General features: G+C 36.8%; 2 protein-coding genes across 4 annotated transcripts; one reads left to right on the top strand and one right to left on the bottom strand.

Moving 5' to 3' along the window:
- Nucleotides 1-2555: 2555 nt before the first annotated feature.
- Nucleotides 2556-7100, top strand: LOC103405120 (cytochrome P450 97B2, chloroplastic). 2 transcript variants are annotated; one of them, XM_008344085.4, is made up of 14 exons: nucleotides 2556-2948; nucleotides 3239-3419; nucleotides 3774-3881; nucleotides 4223-4307; nucleotides 4440-4678; nucleotides 5014-5187; nucleotides 5303-5350; nucleotides 5479-5538; nucleotides 5672-5758; nucleotides 5863-5951; nucleotides 6044-6135; nucleotides 6234-6295; nucleotides 6432-6578; nucleotides 6674-7100. In XM_008344085.4, the coding sequence occupies exons 1-14, from the start codon at nucleotides 2812-2814 to the stop codon at nucleotides 6896-6898; spliced, it is 1734 nt and encodes a 577-aa protein (XP_008342307.3). In that variant the 5' UTR covers nucleotides 2556-2811; the 3' UTR covers nucleotides 6899-7100. The 2 variants fall into 2 exon arrangements, with proteins under 2 accessions (XP_008342307.3, XP_070673664.1); XM_070817563.1 differs by having other exon boundaries at nucleotides 2875-3071.
- A 387-nt stretch (nucleotides 7101-7487) lies between these two features.
- Nucleotides 7488-12105, bottom strand: LOC103405119 (protein FAR1-RELATED SEQUENCE 2). 2 transcript variants are annotated; one of them, XM_008344082.4, is made up of 8 exons: nucleotides 11812-12105; nucleotides 8824-11620; nucleotides 8667-8723; nucleotides 8497-8562; nucleotides 8314-8376; nucleotides 8158-8223; nucleotides 7988-8062; nucleotides 7488-7900 (listed from the first exon to the last, which is right to left on the bottom strand). In XM_008344082.4, exons 2-8 carry the CDS (start codon nucleotides 11569-11571, stop codon nucleotides 7844-7846), a joined length of 3132 nt encoding a protein of 1043 aa, XP_008342304.3. In that variant the 5' UTR covers nucleotides 11572-11620; nucleotides 11812-12105; the 3' UTR covers nucleotides 7488-7843. The 2 variants fall into 2 exon arrangements, with proteins under 2 accessions (XP_008342304.3, XP_008342305.3); XM_008344083.4 differs by having other exon boundaries at nucleotides 7488-7894.
- Between the last annotated feature and the right edge of the window lie 380 nt (nucleotides 12106-12485).

Raw genomic sequence — 12485 nt, 5'->3', positions numbered from 1 at the left:
TATATGCCCTTCATCTAAAGGTATCCATATTTTTGGGTAAAAATGAGAATTAGTTGTAGTGTCCATCCCACATCGAATTTCAACGATTCGAACCATCTATTTTGTAACTCTCAATTCATAGATCATCCTAACAAAGATTCAATTTAATTTGAAACTATTTGCCTACTTGATTATCACGATGAACTTTCATTGTTTCTTATACAACAAAATGTTTGTCAATTTCTTTGAATTCAATTAGATGTCTCAAATATTTCCAATTTGGCTAATATTTTGCAAGGATAATCTGTAAGATCCAACTTGAAAAATAGACGGTTCGGATCGTCGAAGTTCAATGTGGTGTGGACCCCACAACTAATCCCCATTTAGTAAAAACAAACAATTTTTGTTGGGAATTGTGTACACAATTTTTTTTTTTTGCTTATTTATATTATTTATTATACCGGATTTCAGGAATTACTTAGTACCGCATTCTTGGTCATAGTATATTGTGAAGGCGACAATTTTACTTAACTCTTCTTTATTTATTTGTTTTTTTTCAATCAAAATTGAAACAGTATGATATAGAATGAATCAATAGTTTTATATTTGACTATAATCAAAATTAACAAAGATAAATAAGCGGAGAATAGAAACCAAAGTATAAATGAGAGGAACAAAGGATTTTAGGGAAGGTTGTTCGTCTCCTAATCCTTGACACAAGAAATGGAATTTTACCCAACCCTTTCTTGTGTCGAATTAATAAAGATTCACGATCCCGTTCGTAAAAAATTGATATTTGTAGTTTTCATTTTTTTTTTGTCTAGGGGGAATTATGCTTACTTGTTTTTTAGTACAAGTAGCTATCGGGTTTGCTACGACTTTTTATTATCGTCCGACCGTTACGAAAGCCTTTGCTTCTGTTCAACATATAATGACTGAAGCTAATTTTGGTTGGTTAATCCGATCAGTTGATCAATGGTCAACAAGTATATTTAATTTATTTGGTCATTCACCAACCCGAGTCTGATATACCCTATATTTAATTTAGGGTCATTTTAGTTCTTGTCCATAATCAACCTAGTTGTTAGAATGAAACCTTATTTGTTTGAATAGTTTGATCAAGGTTCTTAGCATCATTTAAGGGATTTAACTCATGCATTTATGCATTCAATATCCCACAAATTATGAAATTTAAACAAATCCAAATAATATTGTTACAAATATAATAATTACTTAAAAATCAATAATGGAGTAATGTGTTCTTCTCATAGTTCTAGCTAAAAAAAAAAAATTGTACCCACAAATTATGAAATTTAAACAAATCCAAATAATATTGTTACGAATATAACAATTACTTAAAAATCAATAATAAAGTAATTATTAATATAGTGCAAGTAATTACTATTGATATATTTTAAAGCATAAAATAACAACATATAATTAGCATGGGTTCGTTCATAAATATCGGTACAAATTAAATTAAAAATATGGGTACATATTAAAATTCAAGACTATGCGAAATTAGCATGGGTATGTTCATAAATATTGATAAAAATTAAATTAAAAATATGGGTACATATGAAGGTGATTAATAATTTTTCATTTTTAAATTGACATATAATGACTTGTAAATAATTTAATATTCAAATAATGACATTAAGAAAGTCAAGGACCTTGATAAAAAATGAATAAGGTTTCAATTAATGAGAAGGGGAAATGAGGGATGAAAACATAATTTATCCTTTAATTTATTTGATATTTAAGTAAGGTAAAAACAAATTCCATTATAAAGCCGTATGTAATGCAAAATGATGCATGTATGGTTGTTCAACCCCCTTTACCGGTTAGGATTGGAAATCCTGTATTTTACATATCCATACGATTGAGTCCTTGGGTTTCCGAAATAGTGTATTAAATAAAGAAGTGTTTCGAATCATTGCTATTTGACTTGAACCTATTCTAAAAAAGTCGAGGCGTTTCGAATTGTTTGTTGACAAGGACAAAGTTAAGGAAAACCTCTGAAATTATTTCAAGATTGGACCTTGGACATATAATAGTTTCGGAATAGAATCTCTTTAGAAAGATCTTTTGTCTCATGGTAGCCTGCTTCGATTCCCTTATGAAACTTTCGTTATTTTTTTGTAAATATATAATTAATTCATAATTGTTGCGCGTATGAGTCTTATTGTAGGACTCACATGTATCAATAGTAAAAAATTAATCAAACACCGACGTAGCCATGCACAATTTTTCAGAAATACCTCCTTGTGGAATAAATTGATGCTTGCAATTAAAAGCCTCCTAGGCCAAGGCTCCAAAACCCTTGGGCTTCTGAGTTATGTTTAGGCCTATACATTATATAAGTTGTTACTCAAAAGATTTAAGAATATGTGCAGAGTGCTCAATGTCCTAATTGTCATTATGAGATATAATTTTCTTTTATTTTGATCTCATTCGATCTCTAAGAGTCGAAGAAATTAGGCAGTTTTATCAAAACTTATCTCCACCTAAGCATGGAGAAAGTGGACAAGAAGCAGAAAACCATTTATTTGTTGACTCATGAATTTTGTACATTTTGTTTAGTCAGGCTCTGGATAAAAGTCCTTCCCTGATTTTAGTGGGCAGGCAAGAGAGGGTGACAAAAACCAACCACCCAAAGCACCCACAACTTCCATTTTTTACTAAATCCGTACACCTCCACTTCTCAAATCATGTCATGCTTCCTACATTTCAGTGTTGTGTATGTACAAAAATATCCCAAGTACTAATATCCCCAGCTAAATCCCACTTCTCCAACTGAAGAACTGCTACCTAACTATTTGCCTAACGGCCATGGCTGGTTCTTCTCTGTTGCATCCTTCTCCTCCAACTCTCATTAATCTCAACTTCCGGAGAGGTGAATTGGGTTACTTTCACTCTTCAACTACCACCCATCTTCTCAATTCCAAGCCCAGGCACTGTCCTCTCAGGTATCTCTCTTTCTTTTACTGTTTTACTGAGTTTTTTTTTCCTTTGATTTTTTGCACTTTTGGTCAGTTGGGTGACTAAAACTTGGTGGAGAATGGAGAAAGCAGCAATTAAAAGATACCCATGTAATCATTTTATCAGATAAACATTTTTTAGCTTCTGGGTTTCTTAGATAAGATGATGTTTCTTTTAAAGTTGAATGCTTTAGTTTCTTGAGAGAGGATATGATGTGGATTTGAACTTTCAATTCACTCTAAAATTAGATAATATGATGTGAATTTGGTAAACGTAGGTGCCAATCGACCAGTACCGAGGAACCAAAAACGAAGAGAAATTTACTGGACAATGCAAGCAACCTCCTTACCAATTTTTTAAGTGGTGGGAAAATTGGGTCCATGCCCACAGCTGAAGGTGCAGTCACCGATTTGTTTGATCGGCCTCTCTTCTTTTCACTGTATGATTGGTTTATAGAGGTATGCATCTGCTTTATTTGAATTGTTTACCCTGTCATCAATTGTTCATTTGCTTGTTTAGATTTAAAATTAGGAAAACTAACGAAAAGTTCAAAAAGAACTTTAGTTTTTAATGAAAAATGACAAATAAAGGTGTAGTGAATAGTATCAGGAAAGGTAAAAATGTGATTTTTCGTTAAAAGTGAACAGTATCGAGAGTGTTTCATTAAAACTCCCTTTAAAATTTGATGGTATATACAGATAGAAATCACAGTTTCGCAGCTGCGGGGACTGGGGACTCTGTTACATTGGCTTTCTGAGTTCCATTTTTCATTGAATGTTTTTCCGTTTTACAAATTTTGTTTGTCTTGGCAGCATGGCTCTGTGTACAAGCTTGCATTTGGACCAAAAGCTTTTGTTGTTGTATCAGATCCAATTGTTGCGAGGCATATTCTTCGAGAAAATGCATTTAGTTATGATAAGGTACTACCTAATAATGTGCTCTGGATTCTGGACTCCCCTTGTATTGCAAGAATTTGAATTGTTGGTTCTCTCTTCATTTTCCATGTTTGTAATGCCATCATTGTTAGTGTATCATGTTCCTTTACAAGTAAACTCATCATTCCCGCGTAATTTGCTAACATGGTTAACCTTTTTGCCATTCGGTATATAATCTTGAGTTATTTTCGAATTCCCTTTTTGTCATCTCAGTCGTTTATATAAGATGTGCAAATGTATATATTTCATTTATAAGCTGTTTTGAGTCAAATAATTTTTACTTATTCTAATCTGTTCTTTCCAATTGCTTGCACACTTGCACATAGGGAGTTCTGGCTGATATTCTAGAACCAATTATGGGCAAGGGACTTATACCCGCTGACCTTGACACTTGGAAGCAGAGGAGAAGAGGTGAGCAGTAACAGTTAATATTAAGAGTTTTCACCTCAGGTTGGGGAAAAGAATATGGGGTCCATATTGTAAGTTTGTAACTGATAGTGATCCATAGTATAGGGATTTACCAGCCATAATCTGTTTTTGCAGTTATTGCTCCGGCGTTCCATTCTTTATACTTGGAAGCTATGGTCAAGACATTCAGAAATTGTTCAGAAAGAACAATAGTAAAATTTGAGAAGCTACTTGAAAGAGAGAGCTTGCGTGGTGGCAAGGCAATAGAGTTGGATCTTGAAGCAGAGTTTTCGAGTTTGGCTCTTGATATTATCGGGCTTGGTGTCTTCAACTACGACTTTGGTTCTGTTACCAAAGAATCTCCTGTAATTAAGGTTTGGCAAAATGAGCTTACATTCTAAAGATTCCGTAATGTTGTATCGGGCATTTGATGCATCTCATCTTGATCTCCTTTTTCAGAAGAACATTGGGTTTTCATATCAGTTGTACATGCATTTTTTGTATTCTGTTTAACATACATTGGGTTTTCTTATAATTTCTGGAGTGAACATAATCTTACAATTCACTAATCATTGCGAACCGTTACTTTTTTTTAGTATACGATATGACCTTGTTCCCCTTCAACTATTATTGATATTGATTTAGAATTCATGTTAATGTACTTGCTGCTGAGAATTCATGTTCAGATTTTTGTGCAAATATATTACAGGCAGTGTATGGCACTCTTTTTGAAGCTGAACATCGGTCCACCTTTTATATCCCATATTGGAAATTTCCACTGGCAAAGTGGATAGTGCCCAGGCAACGGAAGTTCTACGGTGATCTGAAGGTTATAAATGACTGTCTTGATGTACTCATCAGAAATGCGAAAGAGACCAGAGAGGTTAGATGAAACTTGAGCTGAATGAAATTATTGATGTTTGTAGCATTATTGGAAACAGATGTTAAACAAAAAATTCGAGTATTAAGAACCGTATTTTGATTATATTCTGTGACAGGAAACAGATGTTGAAAAACTGCAACAAAGGGATTACTTAAATCTGAAGGTGGGGAAAACTCCAACTCAAAAAATAATTCAATCCACATTTGCTTGTGAACTCTAAAGATAAATGATTGCAATTAGGAGCTTTGCGGAAGCGTTAAAATTCTGGCATTGTAACTATAAAGTTTGCAGGATGCAAGCCTATTGCGTTTCTTAGTTGATATGCGTGGAACAGATGTTGATGATCGTCAGGTAAATACTTGAAAAACTTCAATGCTTTTAGGTACAGCAAATCTGACCAAAATAATTTACTTTGCGTATAATTCAACAACGTTTAGAGTATTTGCGTATAATTCTAATAAACGGTACCTGTGGATTTCAACAGTTGAGGGATGATTTGATGACAATGCTTATTGCTGGCCATGAAACGACGGCTGCTGTGCTTACGTGGGCTGTTTTCTTCCTTGCACAAGTATTCGTTTCTAATTTGAATGTTGCAGCCATGTTAGGTTTCAGAATAAAGTTATGCAGAACCGGTGATGATGATACAGGCGCAATTAATTTGCTTTCTTGCAGAACCCGTCCAAGATGAAGAAAGCGCAAGAAGAGATTGATTCAGTGCTTGGACAGGACGGACCAACTTACGAATCAATAAAAAAATTGGAGTCCGTTCCTCCTAAGACATTACGATGATTACTTGAACTTGGCTCTTTTTCACCCGAATGATTGATTCAGTATATGGTTTTTCTTCTTTTAGGTACACCAGACTTATCGCGGTAGAGTCTCTTCGTTTGTTTCCCCAACCCCCCTTGCTTATTAGACGTTCTCTCAAACCAGATAAGCTACCAGGTATTAGGACAGAAGAAAAGACCCTGAACGGCAACAACATTTTGTTCTTTTTATCAAAGTCATATCTAGGTTAAGACGGACTTATGTCCATCGTGCAGGAGGATACAACGGTGCAAAAGATGGTTATGCGGTTCCCGCTGGGACTGATCTCTTCATTTCTGTGAGTATAAGAAGTTAAGTTTCCTTGTTTCTTGATGAAGTTCTGTAAAAAGGTTTGTTAAGGTAACACTAAGCCCGGACCTCAGCTGTAACACTAAGCTATTTGCTTTGAACTTCCAAAACCATTGTCCATTCAGGTATATAATCTCCATCGATCTCCATACTTTTGGGACAATCCTAATGAGTTTGAACCGGAGAGGTTTTTAGTCGAAAAGAAGAGTCACGTTGAAGGATGGGCTGGTTTTGACCCTTCTCGAAGCCCTGGAGCGTTGTACCCGAATGAGGTTATTATTACTAGTCACTGCCACTTTTGCACCTACATCATGTTCTCACATTGATGATATCTATCATGTAATGATTTTATGATTGCAACTATCAGATTATAGCAGATTTCGCCTTCTTACCTTTCGGTGGAGGGCCAAGAAAATGCGTCGGAGACCAGTTTGCTCTAATGGAGTCAACTGTGGCACTGGCTATGCTGTTGCAGAAGTTCACCGTCGAGCTAAAAGGATCCCCAGATTCAGTGGAACAAGTTACAGGGGCAACACTCCACACAAAGAACGGATTGTGGTGCAAGTTACAGAAGAGGTCCGATATAAACTGACATACCGAACAACAATACACGAAAGGAACACTGATGATGATTGGGCAGCGCTACAAGCTCGGCATATTTTTGACGGAAAAGCATTCGTCTTCTATTGCCATATACAATAATTTTGTTAGCAACGAAAGCGGAAGATTGTTGCATAATGTATCATAACTTCAAACAAAATTTGCAGGAGAAATGACATGACATATTTTACTTATATGAATGTATACTCGTCCTAAGGTCAGCCGTCCGTGTGCTGAGCAATCCTCGATCGCCATTGATGCATCGTGGGTTCCACATACTTCAACGGTCAGACTTCACATGAGCGCGTGAGCGACTAACCATAGGACTGATAGCCACTCACCCTTTGTCTAGACCACTGCAACGCGGTGAAATGAAAGGGTTAACCATGAAGAGATGGCGTAGCCTCGTATAAAAGATTCATCATACCTATCGAGTCTTAAAATAGAACTCGTTGAGAAGAGAAACGCAGTTGAAGAGTGCATGACATAAAATTCAACTTATGTTGTTTCTTCCGACATCGTTTTGTACAACTGTTCAGTAAAAGAACAAAACGAAAACATCTATGTGAAAGTAAATATGATTTGCAGAATCTCAACTCTTAATCAGAGTGAGCGATGTTCATTGATATTTATAGGAGTACTATACAAACACACGTAGAGCTAGGATTACAATCTAAACAGAACGTGGACTAAATAGAAGTTAAGTCAGGATGAAACTTGTTCTGGAGTAGGCATGTCGTCTGAGGATTCCATGTTGGAATTGGATTGTGATTGTGCATTAGCAAACGGAGATGGAATGGGATTTGGTTTATCACTACGTACCGAAAAAACGTGGATATATGAGTTCATCATTTTCAATCCTCGTTTACAGGCATGAGGCTGAATTTACAACTGGACGATAGTCTCTTCATCTCAATGGATGGGCATTGTCTCTCAGCTATTTTGGTGGGTGCTTATCACGTCGATGCTTGCGCGAGGAGCCTACAGACTGTTCCTGCAGCCAAAGAGCATTAAGTTCGTGCAAAGAAAATCCAATGTCAAATAGGAAACAGAAGTCCAAATAGGCTATTCAAATGCCCACCATATCTTCGGGATTGCCCCGAATCTCATAACAGCCATGCACAATCGGTGCTCTGGGACTAGGTTGTAGCTGCAACTAAAAAAAGCCAAAAACAACACACTGCAATTTTAGTATTTGGATTTGATGAATCGTACTGCTTGATAGAATGCCATGTACGAAAAATCCAGTACCATTCCTTGCAGGCTCTGTTGGGTCCCTAAGTGACGAGTATGTGTTGGTAACGAATGAACCTGTCCCTGAATGAAATCGAAAGAAAATGTTTGCATTCTGATTCCTGAATCAATATGAAAAATCAAGGTCAGAATAAATAAAGGTTTGGGTCGTACCTGGGTGACCCGTTGGTTGTCGTAACAACCCTCATGGATAGGAGAAATTGAGTTCAACTGTCCCTGATATAAGTATAAAACAACCCTGGATATAACTTAACCACTGGATGAAAATACTGTAAGGTTACATACCAACAAACTCTTATTGCATTATTCTGGGATAACATAGCTGTTTCATATTACCCGTTCAGATTCTTGCTGAGGGACGTAACAATTATCAAGCTTATGTGCTCTGGACTTCATCAGTTCCTACATTTAAAAACCATAGTGAGGTGAATCATAATATATTAAAGTTGAAAACAAAGAATCGATGAGCGAGAGAATTTCGGAACAAAAAAGATCGTGAGACAAACCATCTGCTGGCAGCTGTCTTGCAACCTGATAGCAGTGCCATCCAGTTCAGTTTGCACCTACAGTACATGTAAAATCGACTTTAGGCACACATCAATTAGGATGACCCAAAACAAGTTGTAGCAAGATCTACATGCCAAAGATCAAGCCTTAACTAACCTTTCTTTTTTTGTATGTTTTCTTTTTCTTCGACAACTTGGCTACACTGCAGCTGGGATCCACTACTTCAACGTCAATAAAACCATGATTAGCTGACACGGGTTCCAAAACACTTCTTACAGAATTATTCACATCGACACAATGTTTCATAACTGTTTCTAATGCCTGAAGTGCAATGTGGTAAGCGTCCGGAGATAAAGACCCCTCTTCACCCAACTTAACAGCTAATTTACATAGATCATTGAAATGCTGCACCCTGCAGTTAAGCCTCTTCGATCCATCGCTAACAGTATGCCTAACTTTTGCATCTTTAGTCCAACGCTTCAAAATATAATGGGATGGGATTGTGTAAACACCAGACACCTGGAGGACCAGAATTGCATGCCTACAGAGAAAACCTCTGCATTCAAATGAATGACATAAACAACATACTTTTTGGTCTGCTTCATTCCAAGACACGATGAAATTCTGGCGTTCTTCCAAATCTGTGACCCGGAAGATTACAGATGCTTCATTTTCACCTTCTTTCTTCAAATGACAAGAAGCTAGTCCAAAAACCTCGTCCTCAAATTTTTTAAATACAGCATCTGTATAGATAGTTGACATTTGTTTCTCAAACGGCGAGAAGGATCTTAATCCAGGTTGTTTATCCTGTGTTTCGAGAGAAGCGCCAGCTTCCATGTCATAACTATCTTTACAAAATGCTTTGTACTGCTCAATAAAATCCTTAAATGTAGCTTCTTGAGAAATGTACCTATCAAAGAATGAAGTTATACTTCCAGATCGCTCCCTTGTTGACATTCCAGCTAAAAACGAATCCTGCATATAAGTTGGGGCCCACTTTTTACGATCTTCATACAATGAATGAACCCACTCATTTTCTCTTAGTTCAAATCTATCAACCAGTTTCGACCATTCCTTTTCAAATTGCTCAACTGTCCAAGACCGGTAAATGCATTTGCTGAATTTTTCGATAAATGTTTCTTTCTCATTTATGGAACCCAAATTTCCAGGAATCCTGGTCAATACATGCCATAAGCAAAAACAATGGCGTGCATCAGTAAACGCATCTTCTACAGCTTCTTTCAGGAATTTGTCTTGATCGGTGATAACCACTACTGGAGCTTGGCCACCCACTGCTTTAAGCCACGTCCGCATTAACCAAACGAAAGCCGATGTAGTCTCTTCTCCAATCAATGCACATCCAAGCAAAATGTACTGAAAGTGATGATTAACTCCAACAATAGGAACAAAAGGAATTTTATAATTGTTTCTAACATAGTAAGTGTCAAAGAAGACTGCGTCGCAGAAACTGCTATAATCACGCTTACATTTTGAATCAACCCAAAACACACTTCTCAATCGTTTCTCATGGTCAAAATCTATTGCATAGAAGAAGTTGGGATCCTCATCCTGCATAGACATAAAATGTTCAAACATTACTCTTACATCTTCCTCATCTAAAGCCAACTGCAGACCCGTCTTCTGAGGAACAACGATAGCAGGTTTCTTGTTCCTTCCGCTGATAGCATAAATGAAATCATCTGGGCAAATCTCATGGTTGTGCTCCTTTACAAAACTATGTACTACCCATTTTTCACTCTCTTTCCTCTTTATATGCAAGCTAGCTTTGCAGTCCGTCTTTGTGATGCATGTTCTTGGATTGACAGTTGTTCCCAACTCACGCTTGCTTCCAAATCTAGAGCATGCAATTTTTATGTCAATAAACTTTCCAGATTTTTTTGAGCGCCGACTGGCTTTAATTGTGATGCCAAATCCCACAGACCGGGCATACTCCCTGTAGTAAGAGTAAGCTTCTTCCTTAGACTCAAACTCCAAACCATTTTCGGGCTCCTCAACTACCCCCTTCCCCTTATCAAGGGAATCTACCCCGACATTGTTCAGATCATTTTGATCATTCAAACTAAAAACACTTTGTTCTGCATTCAACCCATCAACTTCCATAACATGATCACTTGTTATCGGAGAAGTAACATGCTCCTCCTCAACATTTACCTCATCTGTGATATCTACAATGTCAACATCTTTATCTGACCCAAAACTTTGGTCTGCATTGAATCCATCCTCTTCCTTAACACAGTCACTCGTCAGAGAACTAACATGCTCCTCATCAACATTTATCTCATCATTGACGTCTACAATGTCAACATCTCTATCTGACCCAACACGTCGTTCTGCATTCAACCCATAAACTTCCTTAACATGATCATTCGTTGTCGGAGAACTAACATTCGCCTCAACATTTATCTCATATGGGACATCTACACCATTAACATGTTTACCTGACCTAACACTTTCTTCTGCACTCAACCCATCAGCTCCCCTAACATGTTCACTCGTTGTCAGAGCACTAACACTCTCCTCCACAACATTTATCTCATCCGCAACATCTAAAATGTCAACATCTTTATCCAACCCTACACTTTGTTCTGCATTCAACCCATCAACTTCCTTAACATGATAGCTTGTTGTTGGAGAACCAACATGCTCCTCCTCAACATTTACCTCATAGGAAATATCTACAATGTCAACATCTTTATCCGACCCAATACCTTGTTCTGCATTCAATCCATCAACTTCCTTAACACGACCGCTCATTATCGGGTAACTAACACGCTCCTCCTCAACATTTATCTCATCAGTGACATCTACAATGTTAACATCCTTATCTGCCCTAATGTCTAACTTGTCCTGCTCACATGAGGGCAGTTCAAGATCTATCTCCATAGAATCAGACAAAGCTTACACAACACAAAAGCTCATTTCACTGAATTACCTGATACCAAAAAATCAATAATAAAAGCTTCAAAATTAAGAATAAATACGAAAAATTGTAAAAAAAAATTATACAAATTTCAAAAATTTCAAAGTGAAATGTTCTCTTTGCTAACTAATCTTGTAGGATGCAAGAAGAAAAATAAGCTGAAAAAAGAAAAGTGAAAAAAGAGGAAGGAAATTGGTGATTACCCATTTGTTTTGGGAACTCAGCAGCAGCAACTAAAACATCTCCACTATTATTATGAGAAATTGCAAGACTAGAGCTTTTTCTTTCTGTTTTACTCAATTTTCCCAGGAACCAAACAGGTCGTGAGTCCAAGCAGAATGACGAGAAATCAAGCTCACGTAAACGAAGAGGGAAGTGCTTGCACCTGCGCAAGTCAGTATTCACTCTACCACCACGCTCGGACTCGGAGAGAGGGGTTCAACTTTCAAGTCTGGTAGTAGGCCGGGTTCAAGTGCACGGGTAATCGGGTATAATTTAGCCTCCAAAACTTTTGATGGATAATGTTATTGAACAATTCATTTTTATCTCTCATACATTTTTGTTAAATTTTTACTATTGATCTTTTCAATTAATTCGATTCAATGGTCAAATATTAAGAAGGGTGTGTGAAAAGTAAAAATTGGTGGGCGAATAACACTATAAATTACACAAAACTATCTCAATTATAGGTCGAATGACACTATCATACCTCAATTTTAAAAATGACAATATCATACCTCATCTCACGAATTTGTTCTAATGTCGGACCTCCGTCAGTTTTTCTATTAATTTATCTTTTAAATGTTAACGTGGCTAGAGGCGGGGCCCACTCACTAATCCAACTGGATTAAAAAATAATTAAATATTAAAAAATTAA

Source organism: Malus domestica, chromosome 17 (assembly GCF_042453785.1).
Source record: "Malus domestica chromosome 17, GDT2T_hap1".
Lineage (NCBI taxonomy): Eukaryota > Viridiplantae > Streptophyta > Magnoliopsida > Rosales > Rosaceae > Malus > Malus domestica.
This window is presented reverse-complemented; position numbering and strand designations above follow the sequence as displayed.